At 38.1% G+C, this 20,598-nt stretch overlaps 1 protein-coding gene across 1 annotated transcript; it reads right to left on the bottom strand.

The window, feature by feature from the left end:
* Positions 1-1,284: 1,284 nt before the first annotated feature.
* GTSF1 (gametocyte specific factor 1) lies at positions 1,285-14,423 on the bottom strand. Its single transcript, XM_017678600.3, has 9 exons — positions 14,310-14,423; positions 12,467-12,511; positions 8,598-8,698; positions 6,595-6,721; positions 6,039-6,122; positions 5,527-5,590; positions 4,404-4,498; positions 3,446-3,482; positions 1,285-1,487 (listed from the first exon to the last, which is right to left on the bottom strand). The coding sequence occupies exons 2-8, from the start codon at positions 12,480-12,482 to the stop codon at positions 3,466-3,468; spliced, it is 504 nt and encodes a 167-aa protein (XP_017534089.1). The 5' UTR covers positions 12,483-12,511; positions 14,310-14,423; the 3' UTR covers positions 1,285-1,487; positions 3,446-3,465.
* Between the last annotated feature and the right edge of the window lie 6,175 nt (positions 14,424-20,598).

The following is a 20,598-nucleotide window of genomic DNA, read 5'->3' as shown; positions in this document are numbered from 1 at the left end:
CTATTTAATTCCTTTGTTGAGTTGTATTCAGGTAGCTAATTCTTTGCAATGAGACTCACACTCCTGCCTTGTTTTTCCTAAACTAAGTAGAAGTTCTGGGTTTTAAGTGTAGTATAAACAGTTTTGTTCTGTCATCACCCAGACAAAATCAGAAGGGTTTTATATTTTCCAAATATAAAACTATTTTAAAATAAAAGTCAGTTGTTGTGAGGTGTTGACTGACACACTAACTTAAGTGACCAGAATTAGGGGCATAATAGGTCATTTTTTTCCCCTCCTTAATACAGCAACACCCTCTTCGGAAGAAATGGCCTAATTACTCACTTAAGATCACATAGCTGGAAGCAGAATTACTGCTGGAGTGGGGCTTATCTTGAACCTGTTTCTGGAGATTGGAACTAAATAAACAGCTCTGCTTCATTAGGAGAGAATCCTGTTTTGTGTAAAGCTCGTGGAAGGAGGCATTCCACAAGAGCCCACTCCCGCACAAACAATGCTAGAGACCATTTTTGGAATTATTTGTCAGTATGCTTCATCTAAGTCCCATCTACACCAGATCCCAAATCCTTCCCCATGCCAGAGAACTTTAAAACCAAACAAAACCAACCAAACGAGAAAGAAAACAAAAATAATCCAAACAAACAAGAACTTGTCTGGGAAGGCTATGAAGTCTCCTTGTAAGGGCCAACAAAATGCGAGGCTAGCCAGAGCCTTGGCTGTTTCAGAAATCTAACTTATTACACACACTTCCCAAGGTATTCAGCAGGGCCCTCACACCTTTAAGCTTTGAAGCTTAATCAGATTTCACACACAGGTGGAAAGCCTCTCACTTCTTCACATGTACATTGGTTCCTTCCTTCCATTCCAATCTTCACTCTACATAAGCCACACCTAGTTTCAGCCAGTACAATTTCTAGCCAGAATGTGGCAGTAATAAAAAAAGGAAAGGAGACATACCCTAGGTTGGAAATATTAAGGGAGCAAGATGTCCTAAGATCTACACAATGGGAGTATTCTGCTATATAAATGCTATCAATATCTTGGAGACACTGGATAGAAAAATGCACTGATCAGAAAAGGCCCATTCCTATAAATGCTAAAAGGAATTTGGTCCAGGTGTATCAGAGAACACATATGCACATTTGCTTTTCCCAACCCAAGTATCTTGCCTGCTTTGACTGAATCCTTTAAGGTAATTTTAAATGATTATGTTTCATTAATGTGGAATGGGAAGTGATCTCTGATCTTGGGGCTGCAGGTACTTTACCAAATTGTCAAGTTATCTATCTCAATGGTTTATTTGAAACAGTTCTTGTAGGTATGAAGGTTCCTTCTTGCATAAAACGAGTGAGGACTCAAAGGGGGCAGAAAAAAAAGTACTTGTCAGTTTGAAAGTCAGACAGTTTATCTTTCTACAATTAGATTAGGATGAAAATGAAGAACCCATTGGTAGCAGGACAAAGCAAGAATCTTCTAGGGTCTGGCATCTGCAAGGAAACAAGAAAATACAAAGTTGTTAGTTCCTTTCAAAGCAACCAACCACGTGACACCAGGCCACACAACTATGCCCTTCTTAAAATCTCTTGGTTGGCTGGAGGAATCTGCTATTGCTAATGGCAGAACACCAAGTACCTTCTAACCTTTAGCTCTTCAGTACCACTAAGCACACAGAAGCTTATTAATTGAATGAAAAACATTCTCAAACCAAGATCATTGTGTGAACAGTTTGAGGAGGGAAAATCAGAATTGACTAGGCAAATGACTCCTCCGGACAACTGTGGATTAATTCCAATTACCTTATGTTGATCTTTTTCTCTTATCAGATACTCTATACACTCATTAACTCAATATTTTTTGAGTTGTTACAATGTATATTAATATACAAAAATTAATATATGATCTGCTTTTGAGGCACAGTTAAGAGTAAACTTGTTGATAAAAACACGAATGAGATAAAGCATATTAAGTGCACGGTTGAACAAACCCTTTTCATATGCATGCATTTAAGAAATTCTCCACCCACACTTAAGTTCCTTAAGGGAATAAATCATGTCTTCTACTTCATTTGTATCTTTCCAAAGAAGCTAGAGAGTTCTGCACCAGGCATTCAAAAAATGATGTTTTATTTTTATTAGGAGGAGGAGGTCTGTGACTATTTAAGGATTCTTACCTAACATAGGATAACTTTTTTTTCCTGATTACTCAGGGATTACCCAGCAAAATAAAATTTTAGAGTATAGTGTTTAACAGCAAGAAGTTCCAAAGGAGAGAACTGTGTAGTCTTCAATGAGAGCAACAGAAGCTTCTCCTAGGTTTTTACCTTGGAGTGGCCATTTTTACTAGGTAGCTGTTCACATTGTATGAGCACCAAGCATCTTGTTCAGTGTCAGAGAAGCTCACCCTTTATCTAGCTCTGTGTGCTTTCCTGACACACCTCAGTGCAGTTGTGTCTCTTTTTCCTTCTGGAGCCAAATCCAATTTTCTGGCTTCCAGATATATTTAACAACTTGACATCAGAATCTACTGAGAAAAATGGCCAGTATCTAGAGGCAACTGATAAATATTATTGTCTGTAGCTAAGGGGTGTTTGCTTTTAGAATCTCTTTTCTGCTTCTCACCAGAAGAAACATCATTGTTGGTACAAAATGAGCCCTAACTCACAGAAGATCCGTCTGTTTCACTGTCCCGAGAAAGTGAATGGACTGGAAGGCAACAGGCCAATTATTCATTCAGTGAATATTCACTGAGGGCCTACTATCTGCAAGACAGTGGGGGTATAATCCCATTCCCAGACTAATAGGATTCCTTCTGCCAGCGGCATTGTGGCTGCATAACTTTAGCCAAGACAGCGTATGAAGCACCACACTTGGCTCTGCTATAGGTATGTAGGGTAATTTTAAGGAAACGCTTTACCTGTGAGAAGAAAAAGATTTCGGTTTCTTCATATAAATTTTATGAGGTTAGGTTTTGCTAAATCAGATATACAGAAAAGACCAACAGTGCAAGACTGAGAGACTCAAGCTTGCAAGTGCTCATTAAAACAGAATATGAATTTTTTGATGAGTGTTTAACTGTATTGCTCAGGGAGAGAATTGCAGAGCAGTGAAGCACAGTTGCCTGATTAATCTTAGTCCATTAAAGAGGCATGATAGATCTAGAATGAAACTTTGGTATAAAAAAAGGGGAAAGGAAAAGGAAAAAGGCAATGTGTACTAACGTTAGGGAAAGCAACTTGGCATGTTAACGGAATTCTAATTTAACCAGTAAATGCCTATTCATTAGTGTGTAAAGCCATAACAGAGGCAATATACTTAAAAAACACAGGCACACACAAAGCTTTAATTTGATACCATGATCTGAAAGAAAATTGGACCCAAATTGCTTTATGTCCAGTTAAATCTTGCTACCATCTGAAGAGAGAGTGAAATAAAACTGAAACACTTACTTGATGAGATAGATATTCAGTTACTGTGCATTTCCATCTACGGAGCAGAAATATTTCAAAATAAATACACCACGTCAATTAAAATTCATTCCATCCCTATTCTTACTATAAACTCAAATGACTTATTCCTAAGGCATACTGAATTACAATATAAAAGTAGAAGAATTTAAAATTAGTGAGTGGATTCTACTCAAGAGCATGGGAAAAGAAAATAGTCCTTTGCCTCTCAGCCTTTTGGCATATGATTTGGCGATCTCTTCTCTTGAAAATGCGAGTATCCAAAGGGAAATGTTTTAAAGGGAATCCTCTAGCCACCTAAAAATTCGCTCAGACAGTAGCAAAGACTGAAGTCAAGGGAATCTGAATTTGGGGGCAACATTAGGAAAAGAAAGTTTGTATTAAATAAAAATGACAGTATCTTGGGTTCCATATGTGGGAATCGTACCACCACTGGGGTGGTATAATATGAATCTTCTACCTGTTTACTCAGCATGGCCTCTGATGTCTGGGGAAGACATCTGAATACCATTCTGATGCTGGTTCTTATGACTTATGACTTTCATTTTCTTTCTACCCATTTATTTTTAGGCCCCACAATCCAATTTCTAATACCAACTCCCTATTGGTATTATGCCTTGAAAGTCAGGGGCGACCTCCTCCTAGCCATACTGGTCCCCAAATGTGCCCATGGTATTTGATATTAGTGCTCACCATATCCTGAAACTATTCTTTTGGCTTCTGTGATCTTGTGCTTCCCTGTTCATAATTTTCTGTTACTAAGCAGGGCCAGGACTAGGTGAAGTGAGTGGGGTGTTTGGGGTTCAAAATTTAAGGATGGATTCACTCTCAGGATCATGTGAATGCAAGGGTTCAGACCAAACAAGTCTTTGAATAATCAAGACCAACTTCAGTTAGCACAGTGAAAAGAGTAAAAGCATTTTGCCTCTATTTCACTTACCGTTTTTCCATGGCAGAACATATGGCAGAGACTTGGGAATACGCATGCCCGAAGCCAGGTTACTCTTGTGTTCCATAACTACGTTGCTTGCAGGGCTGCAACAAGATGAATTTGACTATGCCAGCATATTTATATTCATCAGGCAGGCACACAGAAGACAATCAAACTGTGTTTTTCATAATTTGGGAGAAAACAACCACCTACATTTTGAAATGTAAATACATTCCCATCAAAACATTCTTGCAATTAGAATGATTACCACTTCTCTGGAAAGCTCACTGTTCTGTACAGGCATTAAAATGGGTCTAACCATTTTCATTTTCCAGAAATTGAGATAAACAGCAATGCCATCTACTGTTCAATTGTATGACAGGCTCATCAACTCACTCAATAAATGTAAGAGATAAAATGCCAAGACAACCAAACCAAAGGCAAAAGATTTCACAGAACTGAGGCAGAATTGAAATCGTACCAGTGGAATTCATCTTTAAATTTTTCTTAGTGCACACAAAAAATATGGTACACTACAATTACTAACTGTCCTCATGAGCTAAGAAATAAAAACTGAAAAGCATTCTATTTGGGGAAAAAAAATAAAGCCTCGCATTTCATTCCTTCAGTTTCCAATGCAGAAATACTCTCATGTGGGTTGGAAACTTGGTCTTCTAAGGTCTAAATATCAAGTAGTACTGACAAATCTTACAGGTTTAACTTAGAATCAGAATTAGTGGGAAGAGATACATTTTCTTCCCTACCCAACAGGTACTCTCAAGCTCAAATCAAGAACTTTAAAGATTATTTTTTCCTTAGACACCAGTTACCTAGAAACTGATCCACATGGTATAGCTGGAGAATTTTTCCCAAGTATTGAAATAATGTGAACCTAACAAATACATAAGAATGTCTGGCGCCACTGTCTTCTTTGCTAGACTATAAAGCTAGTATTTTTGTGTTTACAGTTTTATTAATCAAGGAATAAATAAGGGGAAAAAATCCACCAGAACAATATCTAGACTAAGTTACCACCAAGAAATGTCATCAAAGAAAGAAGTCAATTCATGCTTTGGTGGCTTCTTTTAGTAATGGAGCACTTTGATTTTGGGACTGAGACTATTTTATTTACCTGTTGTTGCCACAGTAGTTGGGTGTGCCCCAGACAAATGGGGTGCTGGTCTGTTCCCACAAATCTGCCAAAGGAAGCAAAACACAGTTTGTGATACCACCAGGTGTGACACCAGTTCATCCTAGTTGAATTTGTAGGATGCAAAACAATATACCTAAGTTCAGAGAAACAAGTAAAAATTGATCAAGTACCCTGCCTAAGTGACACAGTAGCAGGAATTTAACTGAAGGATATAAACACAAGCAACATAAATAATAATAAACGTGCCTAGTAACAACCAAACACAGATGGTACAACACAATTTATGGAAAAAAGCAGATGTAAAGAAGTGCTTTTTCCAATCAAGAGGGATGGGCTGGTTCCACGTGTCTGCACAGAGATATAAATGTGCTCATTTTGGCGTCCAATAAAAATAATAAGGCATTCAGGAACAACATGGTATGTTCATAAAAAAGGAAAATCTTCCTTCTGTCTGAAGCAAATGACTTGAAAAAGATGTAGAGGCACTTCACCTTTATCCCAGTCTTCATCACAAGGAGGGCACTGCCATGTGCATTCAGCCTGAGTCTCTCGTCCAAGGTTCCTAGTTTGGTTGACTGAAACACAACAGAGATTCTGATGTAAGAAGGGGACACTGCCAAGTTATTGTGTTTAAAGGGATTAGTGGCTTAAAAGGTTAAATTTGTAGGATGCAAAACAATTGTACAGGGTAGCCTAATGGGTCTTTGTTTCTGAAAAGTGGATGATATGAAAGTTAAACAGAGAGGACTTATCCCCTTGCTAACAGAAGAAAAGCAGAAACAAAGATGTTCACCATATTTATGGCAATAAATGGATTTTTATTTTTAGGTGAATTATTAGTAAAATGAATCTGGTTGTTGAGAACAGAAAGCAGTCTGACAAACACAACATGACAACCTTTTGCTGCTGACATAAAAATCTCAGAAGGCAGAAAAGTGTCGTTTTTCTGAAATGATAAAAACCAAAATCAAGGTGATAATGTAGCATAACACAAGTGTGAAGGGGCTAACCTCTAGCACTGAAACATTCTGGCTAAGTTAGTCTTACCAACATCCTGCTCAATACAACTTTTATCATCACAGTTTGAGATATGATGACTGATTTCTGCCCGAGGAACCTGGTGGCGAGCATTGAAGGGACAAGTAGCCAATTTGTTTGCAACATCAGGATGATTCTGTGGAACAAAAATGAAGGGATCTGTTAGTTCTTTGGCTCTCTTAAAGTTCACCGGGAGCTGCTCAGCCTTATTCTATAAATGACTCCCCTGTAGTCTCTCGATAAACTTGTGGCTTAACTATGATAGGTAATGGAAAATGAAGAGGGAATTATTTATCACTCAGACAGACCATACAGACATTACCTCAAAATCATCAACATGTAAGCCTCTTTGTTAGGATTGTAGAGTGATAACATACATATTGGGTTTAAGGTGGCTCAGATGAAAGTGTACAGTGAATTTAGGATAGGGTATTTGAATCCTATCTTCTCCCTGCTGATTTCTCAGGGTCACAAGATTCAGGTGTCACAGTCTGTAATGGCTGAGCTCTCTGGGTGGATGTGTTTGAAAACTGATATTCTGGATGAATAGTAACACTAAAACATGCTCAGTCTGCATTGCAGTCGTGCTTCTGCTATTGCAATACAATAATGGTGATGGAAAATAGCTGTTGGAAGGGAACTGCAAACCAGTGAGTTTTCAGATTAACACAGAAATGCTTATTTAAAGTAATGATGCCTGAAATGAGGCTCTGAACAATTTGACGTTTATTTTAGCTCTCTCACTATGGAAAAGCCCAAATGATAAAAGTCCACTCTGTTGATCAAGTTCCATATTTTAAAACAAAAGAAGAAAACAAAACAAAGTGTTTAATGTCACTCAAATCCTATGGTAAACACACCAGCCATTAAGACATTTATTTATTAAGAGAAGGAAAAGATGTATCACAAATGATACTCTTGAAAGTAAAAAATAATGTGATGTGGGGAGAGGTGGTAAAAAAAAAACAGAGGATGGAAAAAATGGTGAGGGCAGTTTATTTCATGATTTTCCTAAGGGATATCAGGCATTCAGTCCAAGGCAAAGGCTTTGTGACCAGTGATTAAGAGCATTGGAAGAGGGAATTTATGACAATGTTTTTTTATTATTTGGCTTCATTTCCCAAACTCTATCCTTGGGACATGTTTGACAGCATAGGGGAGTAAGTTGTAGTGGTATCTGCTGGTCTGTATTGTCCAGGTTCAACTTTAAGGGATCCATGCTCTAAAGATTAAAAAGAGCTGGAGAAATAATCAACAATGGCATTACAATCATTGTCTCCAGGACTGCAAGAGAAACATCCTTTAAAGGATGTTGTTAATGAATACATGAATTGTATGCAGTTTGGACTAAATACCATAATTGTTTTCCAAGCATAAATCCTGGCAGAACTTAGGCCTCTGTATCTGACATCTGTTTTCACACAATCCTCTCAAAGTACCTCAATTAAGATATCAGCATTAAAGTCGTTTACATCAGCTAAGTCTACAAAAGGGTGACCAGAGAAAAACTTGGATGAGTTGATTTTTTTTCCCCCAGAGATGTTTACTGCTGAAATTTGGAGAAAGAGTTATTTTTAGGAGTAATCTTTTTGTGGGATAACCTCTAGCTGTTCAATTTCTCTAAAATTTCTGAACAAAAAATCAGAAGTAAGTGTATTAAAGCACTCAATCCTTATCAGGACAATGAATACATTATATTCACAAGGCAAGAGGGATGTCTCATTGCCACCAAAAATTAGTGTTTTCTCTGTTTTAAGAAGGGTGAGAAGACTCCAGAGAAGCTGTTTATAAAGGACACTTTGACACTAGTTAGAATATAAGAAAAAACTTATGGACCCAAGAAATAAATTCTTTTCTATAAATGTTGGTATCAATACAAAACTACATTCTTAAAACAATTCTGGCATTCAATTAGAACATTTATACTAAAATTACCTGAACTTTACAAAATTTGGCTTTTTAAAAGAACTCAGGAGGGCATTACAAGGAAAATTATGAAAATAATACTCTACCTTTCTGCACTTGATAAGATGATAAGGAAACCTGCAGGCCCTGATCTGGTGGTTTTTATCATAGGGGCATTGCAGTAGCTTTTCAGGGTCCAGGGAATCGACTGAAAGAGAGAATAATAGGGTAAGTATAAAGCTTAATAGGCCTTTGTAAAACTATCCAGGCAAATTGGATATTTCAACAGAATCTGTAAATAGAACAAGATGGTCTAACAGCAACTTTTAATTTTAAAGAAAGGGTAACTAAACCTTTGAAAATGAAAATATAATTCTTCGGGAAGGTAAAATTTTATCATCAGATCTTACTAAGACCAGCAAAATCAGCAATCCTGGGAGGGGTCTTACTTCATATTTGGTTGTATATAAATACTGTAGTCTTTATTGTTGGTCACCCTTACTATAAAACAAGAAGTTAAATGAAAGGATGTCCTCTTTTCTTTTTCTAACAGTACATATTTGGGGTCATTCCCATTTCTAGCTAGTCCAACTAGAACTTCCCAACCAGTATGCTGATCAGAATGGATGGTGTGCCAATATATGGATGTGGGGTCCATGGCATGTGTACCCCTTGCCCCCACAAGTCCTGGGGCAAGTTAAGGGTAACCCCTTGGCCAGCATTCCTATTTATTAGCATGCCATGACACAATAAAACTTGGTAAGCACTGCTCTGTATCAGTTATATGTTCTATGGAAGCTTGAGAAATATTAATTGATAGATTTCTTTTTCATCTGTCTGCTTTAACTTTAAGTAGTTCCTAATCTTGGTTACTCTATTACCTCTCAAATGAAACCAATACCTTTATCAAATAGCTGGTACCCTTACGAGACTATGCTTTCAGGAATCATTTCCATAGTTTGTTACTATAGAAGTTTCTCTGCACGTGAATGACTACCTTCAGGCTTTACAAGATGCCCAGGCTGAGCCCCAGATTTTAACAAGCCTGATTAAGGAAGGGAAATTAAATGGTTAAGCACATTCGGAGTATATTATGAGGACAAGAGGGAACCTAAGAAAATGCTGTTGCCATCACTGAAGGCAATGATAAAAGTGAAATAAGGTAAACAATTCACATTTGATAAGAAGCTTATAAACCAGGCTACGAAAATCAGAAGTCACTGGGGAATTGAAACACAGTTTCACTGGAAGAGTGGTAAACACGAATTGCTAACTATGATCATGATGCAAATGAGCCAGAAAGGTGATTTGAAGGACAGAATGAACAGGAAGGAAAAATCTTAGAGGACAGGCAGGCTTATTATGTCAACTAGGCTCATCCTGACCAGCAATCTTTGTATTTCTGAAGCTTCAGGACACCCATGGAGAGTTTTCAGGTGAAATTATTAGTTTCTCTTCATTTAATCCGTTCCATCACTAGCAAATGTTAGGCCACATCAGCAGCTGATGGACTGGATGTACCCTGTGACATACACACTATACTGCCCATACACTGGCATATATCAGAATTGATAATGATGGCTTCCTACCATAATGCTTTACTTCCTGGTCTCTAACCTAGGTCAGCTCTAAATTGGTTTTCTAGATTCAAACAATTTTTATTTTTAATTGAAAGATTTTTAATATAAAATTTACCATCTTTTTCATTTCTAAGTGTATTTGTTCAGTAGTGCTAAGTAAATTCACACTCCTGTGCAATCCATCCAGAACTTTTTCATCTTGCAAAACTGAAACTCTATATCCATTAAACAACTCCCCATTCCCTCCTTGCCCCAGCCCCTGGCAAGCACTATTCTATTTTTTGTTTCTATGAATTTGGTTATTCTAGATACTTCATGTAAGTGAAAACACAAGTAGTTGTCCTTTTGTGGCTCACTTATTTCACTTGGCATAATGTCAAGGTTCATCCATTTTGTTGCATGTAACAAGATTTCCTGTACCTATTTTGCTATTTGCCTTTTTTATTTAATACATCTTACATTTCTTTCTATGTCAGTATATGTAAGGACCACTTTATTGCTGCATATGGATGCACCATAGATTCTTAATTAGTTCCCTTACTGATGGACATTTAGGCTGTTTCCAGTTTTCTTCTATTATATACAGTGCTGTAACTAACTATCTAGTATATATTTCTTTGTGCACTGTGTATTTCTCTTGGGCTGATTTCTCAGTATTTCACCTGAGAGTGCTGCAATTAAGTGCACATGCATTTGAAGTTGTAATAACTACTACCACACGGCTAGGCAAAAATTGTGTCTGGCTTTCTGGGAATATAACTTAATTTGGAAAATGAAGTAGGTAGGCCCTGTGGACAAAGTCCCTCCAAAGGCATAGATTCAGATGTTCCTCAGACTTGGGTAGGGCCTAGAACCCATTGTGAGAAATGGAGGAAACTTCTTGGAAATAAGGAACTAGATATTAGAAAAGTATATGAGACTGCACCTCATTAGCTAAGAGGTACAGCCCAAAGACAGAAGCTGGAGATCTTCAGGGATCTATCAGATTAAGGTTAGAGTTTTAGGTCAATTTGGGAAAAAGGTAAAGTATATCCTAAAGTTGTGCTTCTCAAACTTTCACATGATCCCCAGGTGTTAATTCACTTGTGGACTGTGTTAAAATGCAAATTCTGACTCACTAGGTCTGGGATGGGTCTAAGATTGTGCATAGTTCTAACATACTGCCAGGTGACATTTTTCTGAAAAAAGTAAAGAATGAGAGACATAAAGGGGGAAATGTTTTCTAATTTCACAGAGAGCAGTAAGTTCCAAGAATATGTAAATATAAATCTATTTAATGGGAATTTCAGATTTAATTAGCATATTTTAAGAAAAATTAAAGGGGTGGGAGAGTGAGTCTAGTCTCAGCTTTCTAGATCATTGATTTTCAAAATGTGGTCCTCAGATAAGCAGCAGAACATGATAGAGATGCAAATTATTGGGCCCCACACCTTCAGAATGAGAAATTCTGGGGGTGTGGCCCAGTAACCTGTTTTAACAAGTCCCCCAGGTGATTTTAGTGCATGCTAAGTTTGAGAAATTTGTGGATTTTTAATAAATACCATTTCCATGTAGTTTCTATATATATTGGTGATGAAGATTCTTTGGATTTTTCCTTGAAGGTAGATGGGACTAAAATATCCTTTAGTTGGAACTTATAAAGAAATTCTGAGTAAGACAGCAAAGTAGGGAAACAAAGTAGGTCCTTTTGCCAAATCTTATCTACTCACTGACTCAGATGTTTCTCAAATTGGTCAGATACCACAGTGCCTGTGTTATCAAGTAGGGAACTACATATAAACAACATTTAAGCCTCTGGTTCTGATCTGTCCTTAACTGACAATGTAACCTTGGGCAAATCAATCTGGGTTCTATTTTCTCAGTTGTAAAATTTGAGTGTTAAATGAAATGGTTTCTCAGGTTTCTTTCAGCTCTACACCTATATAATCCTAGATGCTGGCTCCCTTTTGATTTCTAAGAGGCCATCTAAGGAACCTCAATCACTTGAGAAATAAGAATCCTCCTCAGAATTTCTGTAATCCTAAAAACAATGTAAAATAACATTATATATATCATACTATATTATCTCTCCAAATGGAAAGAAGACAGAGGTTACTATTGCTTTGTTATTAACAGGAGAAACTGAAGACCTGAGGAATTAAAATGCTTCATTTAATAAACATATAATTTAATACAGGTGTCCCAACTGCAGCCTTTTCAAAACTCTACGACTTCTCATACCTCTTTATTTAATTTCAAGTGTCTTATTTAAAATTTGGGCACTTCTCTATATTACTACCAAACAGATCTTTTCTCCTCAGCAGTTTAGGGAGAATGTGAATCTTTCCCAATGTACTAGAAGTCTTCTCAGCCATAAAACTATAATTTATTTTCTAAAAGCAACAACAAGTACATACCGTAAGTTCCTTCCATGTTGGAAATGAAGGAGTTGAATCCAGGTGCTGAGAAAAAAGAAAAAGCAGTGGTTCAGGGATTGAGAAATGAAATGTACCAAAAGGTAGTTCTAAGTAACAGAGTTAAAAGTGGAACTGAAGCTACCCAACTCAGTGTAAGAAACCCTTAGCACCCACTGTCCCCCAATATTTTCACCTTTAAAGCATTCTTTACTACTTTGAAGCATTTTTAATATCATTGACTAATTCACACTCTTTCGGAATAAATGGTAGGGCTCACAAATAGTTAAAAACAAAACAAATAAGACTACTAATTAATACTGTATTCAGGTGATAAGATGTCAATCTTTTTTAAGTGCCATTACAATAGTCTGTCACTGTTTAACCATCTATTAGGATTTGATGCTATTTAATACTAGAGGGGGCAAATCAAGAGCATAAGAATACTGTTATTTAAACTTCAGGAGAAACATAGGAGTAGGGTACTATTTTAAAGCTCTCAAATTCTTAAAACTACATCCCAAGTCTTGCTCTCTCCTGGGACCTGGGAATGCTGGAAGCCTGTGTCAGACAATATACATTTTACCATCCAATATGCATGGAGACATTCTAGTTTATTATTTCTATGACTTTTCTTAAATATGATCAGGAAGTGCCACACTTCAGTGATGCTTCACCTCCCCACTCCTATCCATTTCTTATGCTAAAATGGATACACTTAGTTTAAATAACCAAGTCTCTCTAGTTAATACTCGTTCCCTCATGCAGGGAGGGAAAACTGAATGTTAGGGCTTTAGAACTGTCCATTTTATGGATAGCACAGTAACAAAAGAACAAGTCTGTAACAAATGTGGGAGATTAAAATATAAGAAATGGTTTTGTAGCTTGAATCTTCTAGTGGAGATCCCCCCCACTACTGAGCGCAGTGATTTCTGGGGAAAAAACTAAATTTATATAAAACCATCCCCACAGGAAACTTCTGAAAATTGGCTAGATTTACAGATATTGTCTCTAGAGCAAGCTCTCCTTTGGCCCCTCATATAATTCCCACCTGTTCTCCCCTTCTATGACATAAGCACCCTTGGAACCTCTGATATGAAATACAAGTGATTACCTGGAACTCAATAGTTCAGTAATTTTCTGCAGAGCCCATTTGTTAATGTCCTGAAAATATTTTTCATGTCTCGATTAAGAAATTCTGACCTTCCTTTTGATGTGTTTTACTTATAGTTACATTATACTTTTTCAATAAAAATAAAAGGTTTGGAAGGAAGAACCAAGTGTTACGTTCCTTGATTTTAAGGCATTTAAGAGTAGTCAGCACCATATTCAGCACCGTGTAGGAAGCCAGTAAGACTAAGCACAGTAGATGAAAGGCAGTGGAGCCACAGCCACATCATTTGGTCGTGCCCATTTAATATCTTCTGCCTCAAACTGTTAACAGGTGATACCTTTTCCCTAGTACTAGGCTGTAGTGAACTATAGGGAACAGTCAAGTTTCGGGGCTGGATGCGGTCTTACGCAACTGGTTAAACTCTTTAACAGAGCTGGATAAAACAATCGTTTTTCTTCCTTTAAACAAAACAAGAGTACATTTAAGCAACGGGACCAAACAGTGGGTGGGTTATGGTGGATAATTTAAAAGAACGTAGATAGAGGTGCCAGGAGGTCCTTGAGGAGGCAGGGCGGTGGCAGAAGCGACGGCAGCCGAAACCGGGAGGCTGGGAACCCGCGAGGCCAAAGCCTATGGGCGGAAAAGGGCAGACACTGGAGGATGAAGGCTTCCCGGGACATTAAAGGTGAGCAGTTTGAGGGCCCCAAATCAGGGCCCAGACGCCTTTCCTACCTCTTGTGTGACGCGCTCTCCCACAGGCCGCCCCTCCTCATCCGCGCCCCAGCAACGCTCACTTCCGGCCCCTGACGTTAGGCGTGGGCCCCCACTTCCTGTGACGGTGCTACGGAGGGAATAGGAGCGGGCGGCTCAGCCTGGGCTCGCTGGGCTGCATCCTCCTCAGGCCCGCAAAATGGTGGCTGCTTTGCGTGGGTGGTATCACGCAGCCTTCCTTGGCTTTGCGGCGGCCCTCCTACGAAACAACGAACGCAGGGAAGCGGGCACTTGGGGAAGGAATAGAGCTGGTTAGAGGTGGGAGGCTGCTTGGAGAGGAGCCTTGTTTGTGGAAATTGTCCGGATAGAAGTGTAATTCAGACCTTGAGAGGAGGGAAGAAGAAAACTGTAAAGGAGATAACCAGGCAGAACTGCCAAAAAAAAAAAAAAAATTTACGGCAAGAATCTAGTTTTTGTTTAGCACTCATTGTAGAATGTGAAAATTCAAAAGCCAATAATAGTATCTGAGAATGTTGGTAGGCTGGATGCCCTAGTCAGGTTAAAGGGAATTTTTAGTGTTGAGAGCTCAACGAAAGAGTTGGAGAGGTAAAGAGGGTCAGAAAGTTGTAACTTCATAGTGGAAACCCCAGCATACATTGTGAGCCTTTGTTCTGGTATCTGATACCAAAAAAAGTAAAATAAAATAGTTCTTGTTCTTCAGGTGCTTAGGAAAACAGGTCCCCAAAGAGAATGAAAGGTTAAATGGCCGTATAACAGATGCTAAAAAGGTGACAAGAGACTGTAAATTCATATTAGGAATAAATCAGTGGGGCCCCAAGTTACCTGGGAAGGCTTTATGGAGAAAGGGAACTTGTGGTCTTTGAAGGCTGGACAGTAAACAAGGAAAATGTTGACGTTACAGGTAGCTATGGTGATACTGTTTTTCAAAATCAAGAAGTAAAAATGCAATATGACCATTTTTTGTACTATCCAAGGTGTAGGAGGCTGCCTGGGAGATCAGTCTGGGTGATGAAATATTGGGATGTTTGGAACATTGGGATATTTAGTGGTTTATAGAACCTAAATGTGACTTAGACCAACCTATCATGACAGCAAAAACTGAGTACGGCCTTAGTGAAAAGGATCATGGCTGTGGGACATTTTATTTATATGTGAATAACTTGTAATTTTTGTGAATGAATTGTTATTTTTTAAATTATCAGCCTTTGGACTGAAGAGAGTGTTTCACAGTCTTTGGTTCATAATTAAGATCCTAAAAAGAACTGTTGATATGAGCTTGCCCAAGTCATTCTTGTTTTAGGCTCATGGCTCTATAATCTTGTCTGCACATTAGAATTGAAAGGAAGGAGCGACACATAGCAGCAATTCACTGGAGAATTCCACTTTATTAGGGAAAGGTGCTGGGTTATATAGGAAGGGGCATGGGGTGATTGTGGTGTTACTTCTATGGGGCTGGTGGCTATTGGCTAGGTGCTGGGATTGGGAGGGGGGAGAGAGGTGATTGGGCTTCAGGTAGCGCGGGCGGGAACTGAGGACCCGGAAGAGAAGCAGGAAGTTCACCATCTTATGGGTGGGGGCCCTTCAAGAATCATCGGGGAGCTTTAAAGATACACTGTTCTAAGTTCCCATCCCAGCCCAGTTAATCAGAAAGGGCTGGGTGAAGTTATTTTTAAAAAACTACCAAGATGATTCTGATGTGCACTTAGCATTGAGAACCACTGACCTAGGCACTGTTTGGAATTTACAAAAGCTATTCTTTCACCTGGGTGGCCTGGATGATTCCTGTGGAGGAGCAAGCTGTTAAAGTGCTTCTTGAAAAATAATTGCTAAAAATGAAAGCTTCATTGCAAGTTTAGCATAAAACATTTAAGAAAAAGCTGCTGTTTTGGCAAATTGGTTTCAGATTCTTAGAAATATTTTAAAGTAATCTTTATGAAATCCTAAACCTTCGAAGCTATCATATTCATGCAGATTGGTCAGGCCAGTGTGATTTAAATCAAAATGTGATTTTTCAGGCTCTAAATTGCAGTAATTGGTTAAATTTTTGACACTGTTACTGTGACCCATAAGGACTTTTCAGAGACCTGCAGACTGAAATTTCTGAAGAAGAAGCAGCTGAGTGCTTGAGAGATGGGGAATGGGTACCAAGCCAGAATCTAAGTCAGGCTTCACTGCATTCAGTAATGGCTTGTCAGGGTGACAGGATTCTTGACTGATAAAGCTGTTCCATTTAGCAGCAGTGAACAAGCCCACCAACTTTCAAACAAACAAAACCCTTGATTGTCTTTCAGTGGAGATTTTAAAATAAAAATGCACCATACATCTATTCTTTCTATTTTTAAGTGATTTGTTCATTTCTTTGTTCAATCCAGAAAGTTCCTGCTTTATCTAAGATCCCTGCTGAGCTTTCTTTCAGACTGGTTTTCCAGTCATGTTGAATGTATTTGAAAATGAAAAAAACACAGCAGGGCATGTATACAGGGCAATTCTAGGAGCTGGCTGGGATTAATACCCTAAACTGAATCTGATATTTGCTTGTTCTATCTGGTTGTCTTGCCAAAGGGTTTCAGCCCTTGACAAATTCACTATGGATTCAGAGAGACCAAAAAAAAAAAAAAAAATGGCAGTGGAATGTTCTTTTTTAAAATTATTTATTTATTTATTTATATTAAGGTGTCATTGATACACACTCTTATGAAGGTTTCACATGAAAAAACAATTCACCCATATTACTGTGTCCCCCCATACCCCGTTGCAGTCATTATCATCAGTATAGTAAGATGCCAGAGTCATTATTTGCCTTCTCTGTGCTACACTGTCTTCCCCATGATCCACCCTACACCATGTGTGCCAATCATAATACCCCTCAATCCCCTTCTCTCTCCCTCATCCCTCCCCATTGGTAGCTGCTAGCCCCTTCTTGGAGTTTGTGAGTCCTCCGTTGTTTCGTTCTTTCAGTTTTGCTTCGTTGTTATACTCCACAAATGAGGGAAATCTTTCGGTACGTGTCTTTCTCTGGCTGGCTTATTTCACTGAGCGTAATATCCTTCAGCTGCATCCATGCTGTTGCAAATGGTAGGATGTGTTTCTTATGGCTGAATAGTATTCCATTTGTTTCTTCCTTATGGCTGAATATATGTACCACATCTTCTTTATCCATTCATCTACTGATGGCCACTTAGGTTGCTTCCATATCTCGGCTATTATAAATAGTGCTGCAATAAACATAGGGGTGCATATGTCTTTTTTAAAACTTAAGTTTAAATTTAAATTTATTTTTTATTTTGGTGTAATTAATATACAATTACATGAGCAATGTTGTGGTTACCAGATTCCCCCCATTATCAGTTCCCCACCACAAACTCCATTACAGTCACTATCCATAAGCATTGTAAGATGCTATAGAGTCACAACTTGTCTTCTCTATGCTATATTGCCTTCCCTTACATTATGTGTGCTAGTCGTAATGCCCCTTACTCCTCTTCTTCCCTTCCCACCCACCCTCCCAGTCCCATTCCCTTTGGTAACTGTTAGTCCTTCTTGGATTCTATAAATCTGCTGCTGTTTTGTTCCTTCAATTTTTGCTTTGTTCTTATGCTCCACAAATGAATGAAATCATTTGGTACTTGTCTTTCTCTACCTGGCTTATTTCACTGAGCATAATACCTTCTAGCTCCATCCATGTTGTTACAAATGGTAGGATTTGTTTTCTTCTTATGGCTGAATAGTATTCCACTGTGTAGATGTACCACATCTTCTGTATCCATTCATCTACTGATGGCCACTTAGGTTGCTTCCATTTCTTGGCTATTGTAAATAGTGCTGCAATAAACATAGGGGTGCATATGTCTTTTTGAAACTGGGATCCTGCATTCTTAGGGTAAATTCCTAAATGGGGAATTCCTGGGTCAAATGGTATTCCTATTTTTAGTTTTTTGAGGAATCTCCATACTGCTTTCCACAATGGTTGAACTAATTTAAATTCCCACCAGCAGTGCAGGAGGGTTCCCTTTTTTCCGCATCCTTGCCAGCATTTGTTGTTCCTATTCTTTTCCGTGTTGGCCATCCTAACTGGTGTGAAGTGATATTGTGGTTTTAATTCACATTTCCCTGATAGTTAGCGATGAGGAGCATCTTTTCATGTGCCTGTTGGCCAGTTGAATTTCTTCTTTGGGGAAGTGTCTGTTCATATCCTCTGCCCATTTTGTAATCAAGTTATTTGCTTTTTGGGTGTTGAGGTGTGTGAGTTCTTTATGTATTTTGGATGTTAACCCCTTGTGGGATATGTCATTTACAAATATATTCTCCCACACTGTAGGATGCCTTTTTGTTCTGCTGATGGTGTCCTTTGCTGTACAGAAGCTTTTTAGCATGATGTAGTCCCATTTGTTCATTTTTTATTTTGTTTCCCTTGCCTGAGGAGATGGGTTCAGGCATATGTATTTTTGAATCTGTGAAATTATATTCTTCGGGTAAATTCCTAGAGGTGGGATTCCAGGGTCATGGTATTTCTATTTTTAGTTTTTTGAGAAACCTCCATACTGCTTTCCACAATGGTTGAAATAGCTTACATTCCCAGTGTAGGTGAGTTCCCCTTTCTCTGCATCCTTGCCAGCATTTGTTGTTCTTAGTCTTTTCGATACTGGCCATCTTAACTGGTGTGAGGTGATATCTCATTGGGGTTTTTATTTGCATTTTCCTGATAATTAGTGATATGGAGCATCTTTTCATGTGCCTATTGGCCATCTGAATTTCTTTTTTGGAAATGTGTCTGTGCATATCCTCCGCCCATTTTTTAATCAGGTTATTTGCTTTTTGGTTGTTGAAGTATGTGAGTTCTTTATATATTTTGGATGTTAACCCCTTGTTGGATATGTTGTTTACAAATATTCTCCCATACTGTAGGATGCCTTTTTGTTCTGTTGATGGTGTGTGCTGTATGGAAGCTTTTTAGTTTGATGTAGTCCCATGTATTCATTTTTGTTTTTTTTCCTTGCTGGAGGAGATGCGTTCAGGAAAAAGTTGCTCATGTTTACATTCAGGTTTACATTCAGGAGATTTTTGCCTATGTTGTCTTCTAAGAGTTTTATGGTTATGTGACTTACATTCAGGTCTTTGATCCATTTTGAGTTTATTTTTGTGTATGGTGCTAGACAATAATCCAATTTCATTCTCTTGCATGTAGCTGTCCAGTTTTGCCAGCACTGGTTGTTGAAGAGGCTGTCATTTCCCCATTGTGTGTCCATGGCTCCTTTATCATATATTAATTGACCATATATGCTTGGGTTTATATCTGGGCTCTCTAGTCTTTTCCATTGATCTATGGGTCTGTTCTTGTGCCAGTACCAAATTGTCATGATTACTATGGCTTTGTAGTAGAGCTTGAAGTCAGGGAGCATAATCCCCCCTGCTTTATTCTTCCTTTGCAGGATTGCTTTGGCTTTTCAGGGTCTTGTGGTTCCATATGAATTTTAGAACTATTTGCTCTAGTTCATTGAAGAATGCTGTTGATAATTTGAAAGGGATTGCACTGAGTCTGTAGATTGCTTTAGGCAGGATGGCCATTTTGACAATGTTAATTCTTCCTATCCATGAGCATGGGATGTGTTTCCATTTATTGGTATCTTCTTTAATTTCTCTCATGAGTGTCTTGTAGTTTTCAGAGTATAAGTCTTTCACTTCCTTGGTTAGGTTTATTCCTAGATATTTTATTCTTTTTGATGCAATTGTGAATAGAATTGTTTTTCTGATTTCTCTTTCTGCTTACTTCATCATTAGTGTATAGGAATGCAATAGATTTCTGTGTATTAATTTTGTATCCTGCAACTTTGCTAAATTCAGATATTAGATCTATGTCTTTTGATTGGTGCATTCAGTCCATTGACATTTATGGTGATTATCGATAGGTATGTACTTATTGCTATTGCAGGCTTTATTTGCAATAGCAAAAAAATATTGCAGAGCAGCCATATATGGATTTCATGGTTACCAAAGGTTCAAGGTTAACTTCCTTACTATCTAAGAGTCTAACTTAACTCACTTATTATGCTATTGTAAACACAATCTAAGGGTTCTATTTTTTCTCCTCCTCCATTCTTTATATATTAGGTATCATATTCTGTACTCTTTGTCTATCTCTTGATTGACTTTGGGGATAGTTAATTTAATTTTCCATTTGCTTAGTAATTAACTGTTCTACTTTCTTTACTGTGGTTTTATTACCTCTGGTGACAGCTATTAAAGCTTAAAAACACTTCCATCTATAGCAGTCCCTCCAAAATACACTGTA

Source organism: Manis javanica, chromosome 10 (genome assembly GCF_040802235.1).
Source record: "Manis javanica isolate MJ-LG chromosome 10, MJ_LKY, whole genome shotgun sequence".
NCBI lineage: Eukaryota > Metazoa > Chordata > Mammalia > Pholidota > Manidae > Manis > Manis javanica.
Note: the sequence above shows the minus strand (reverse complement) of the source record. Positions and strands in the feature narration are given on the sequence as shown.

Bases quoted from the DNA above. Each gene is read 5' to 3' on its own strand.
- GTSF1 (XM_017678600.3), bottom strand. The intron at 6,123-6,594 runs GTAAGACTAACT...GTTGTGTTTCAG, and splicing joins TTGTATTGAGCAGGATGTTG to TCAACCAAACTAGGAACCTT. The intron at 5,591-6,038 runs GTGAAGTGCCTC...TTCCTTTGGCAG, and splicing joins TGATGAAGACTGGGATAAAG to ATTTGTGGGAACAGACCAGC.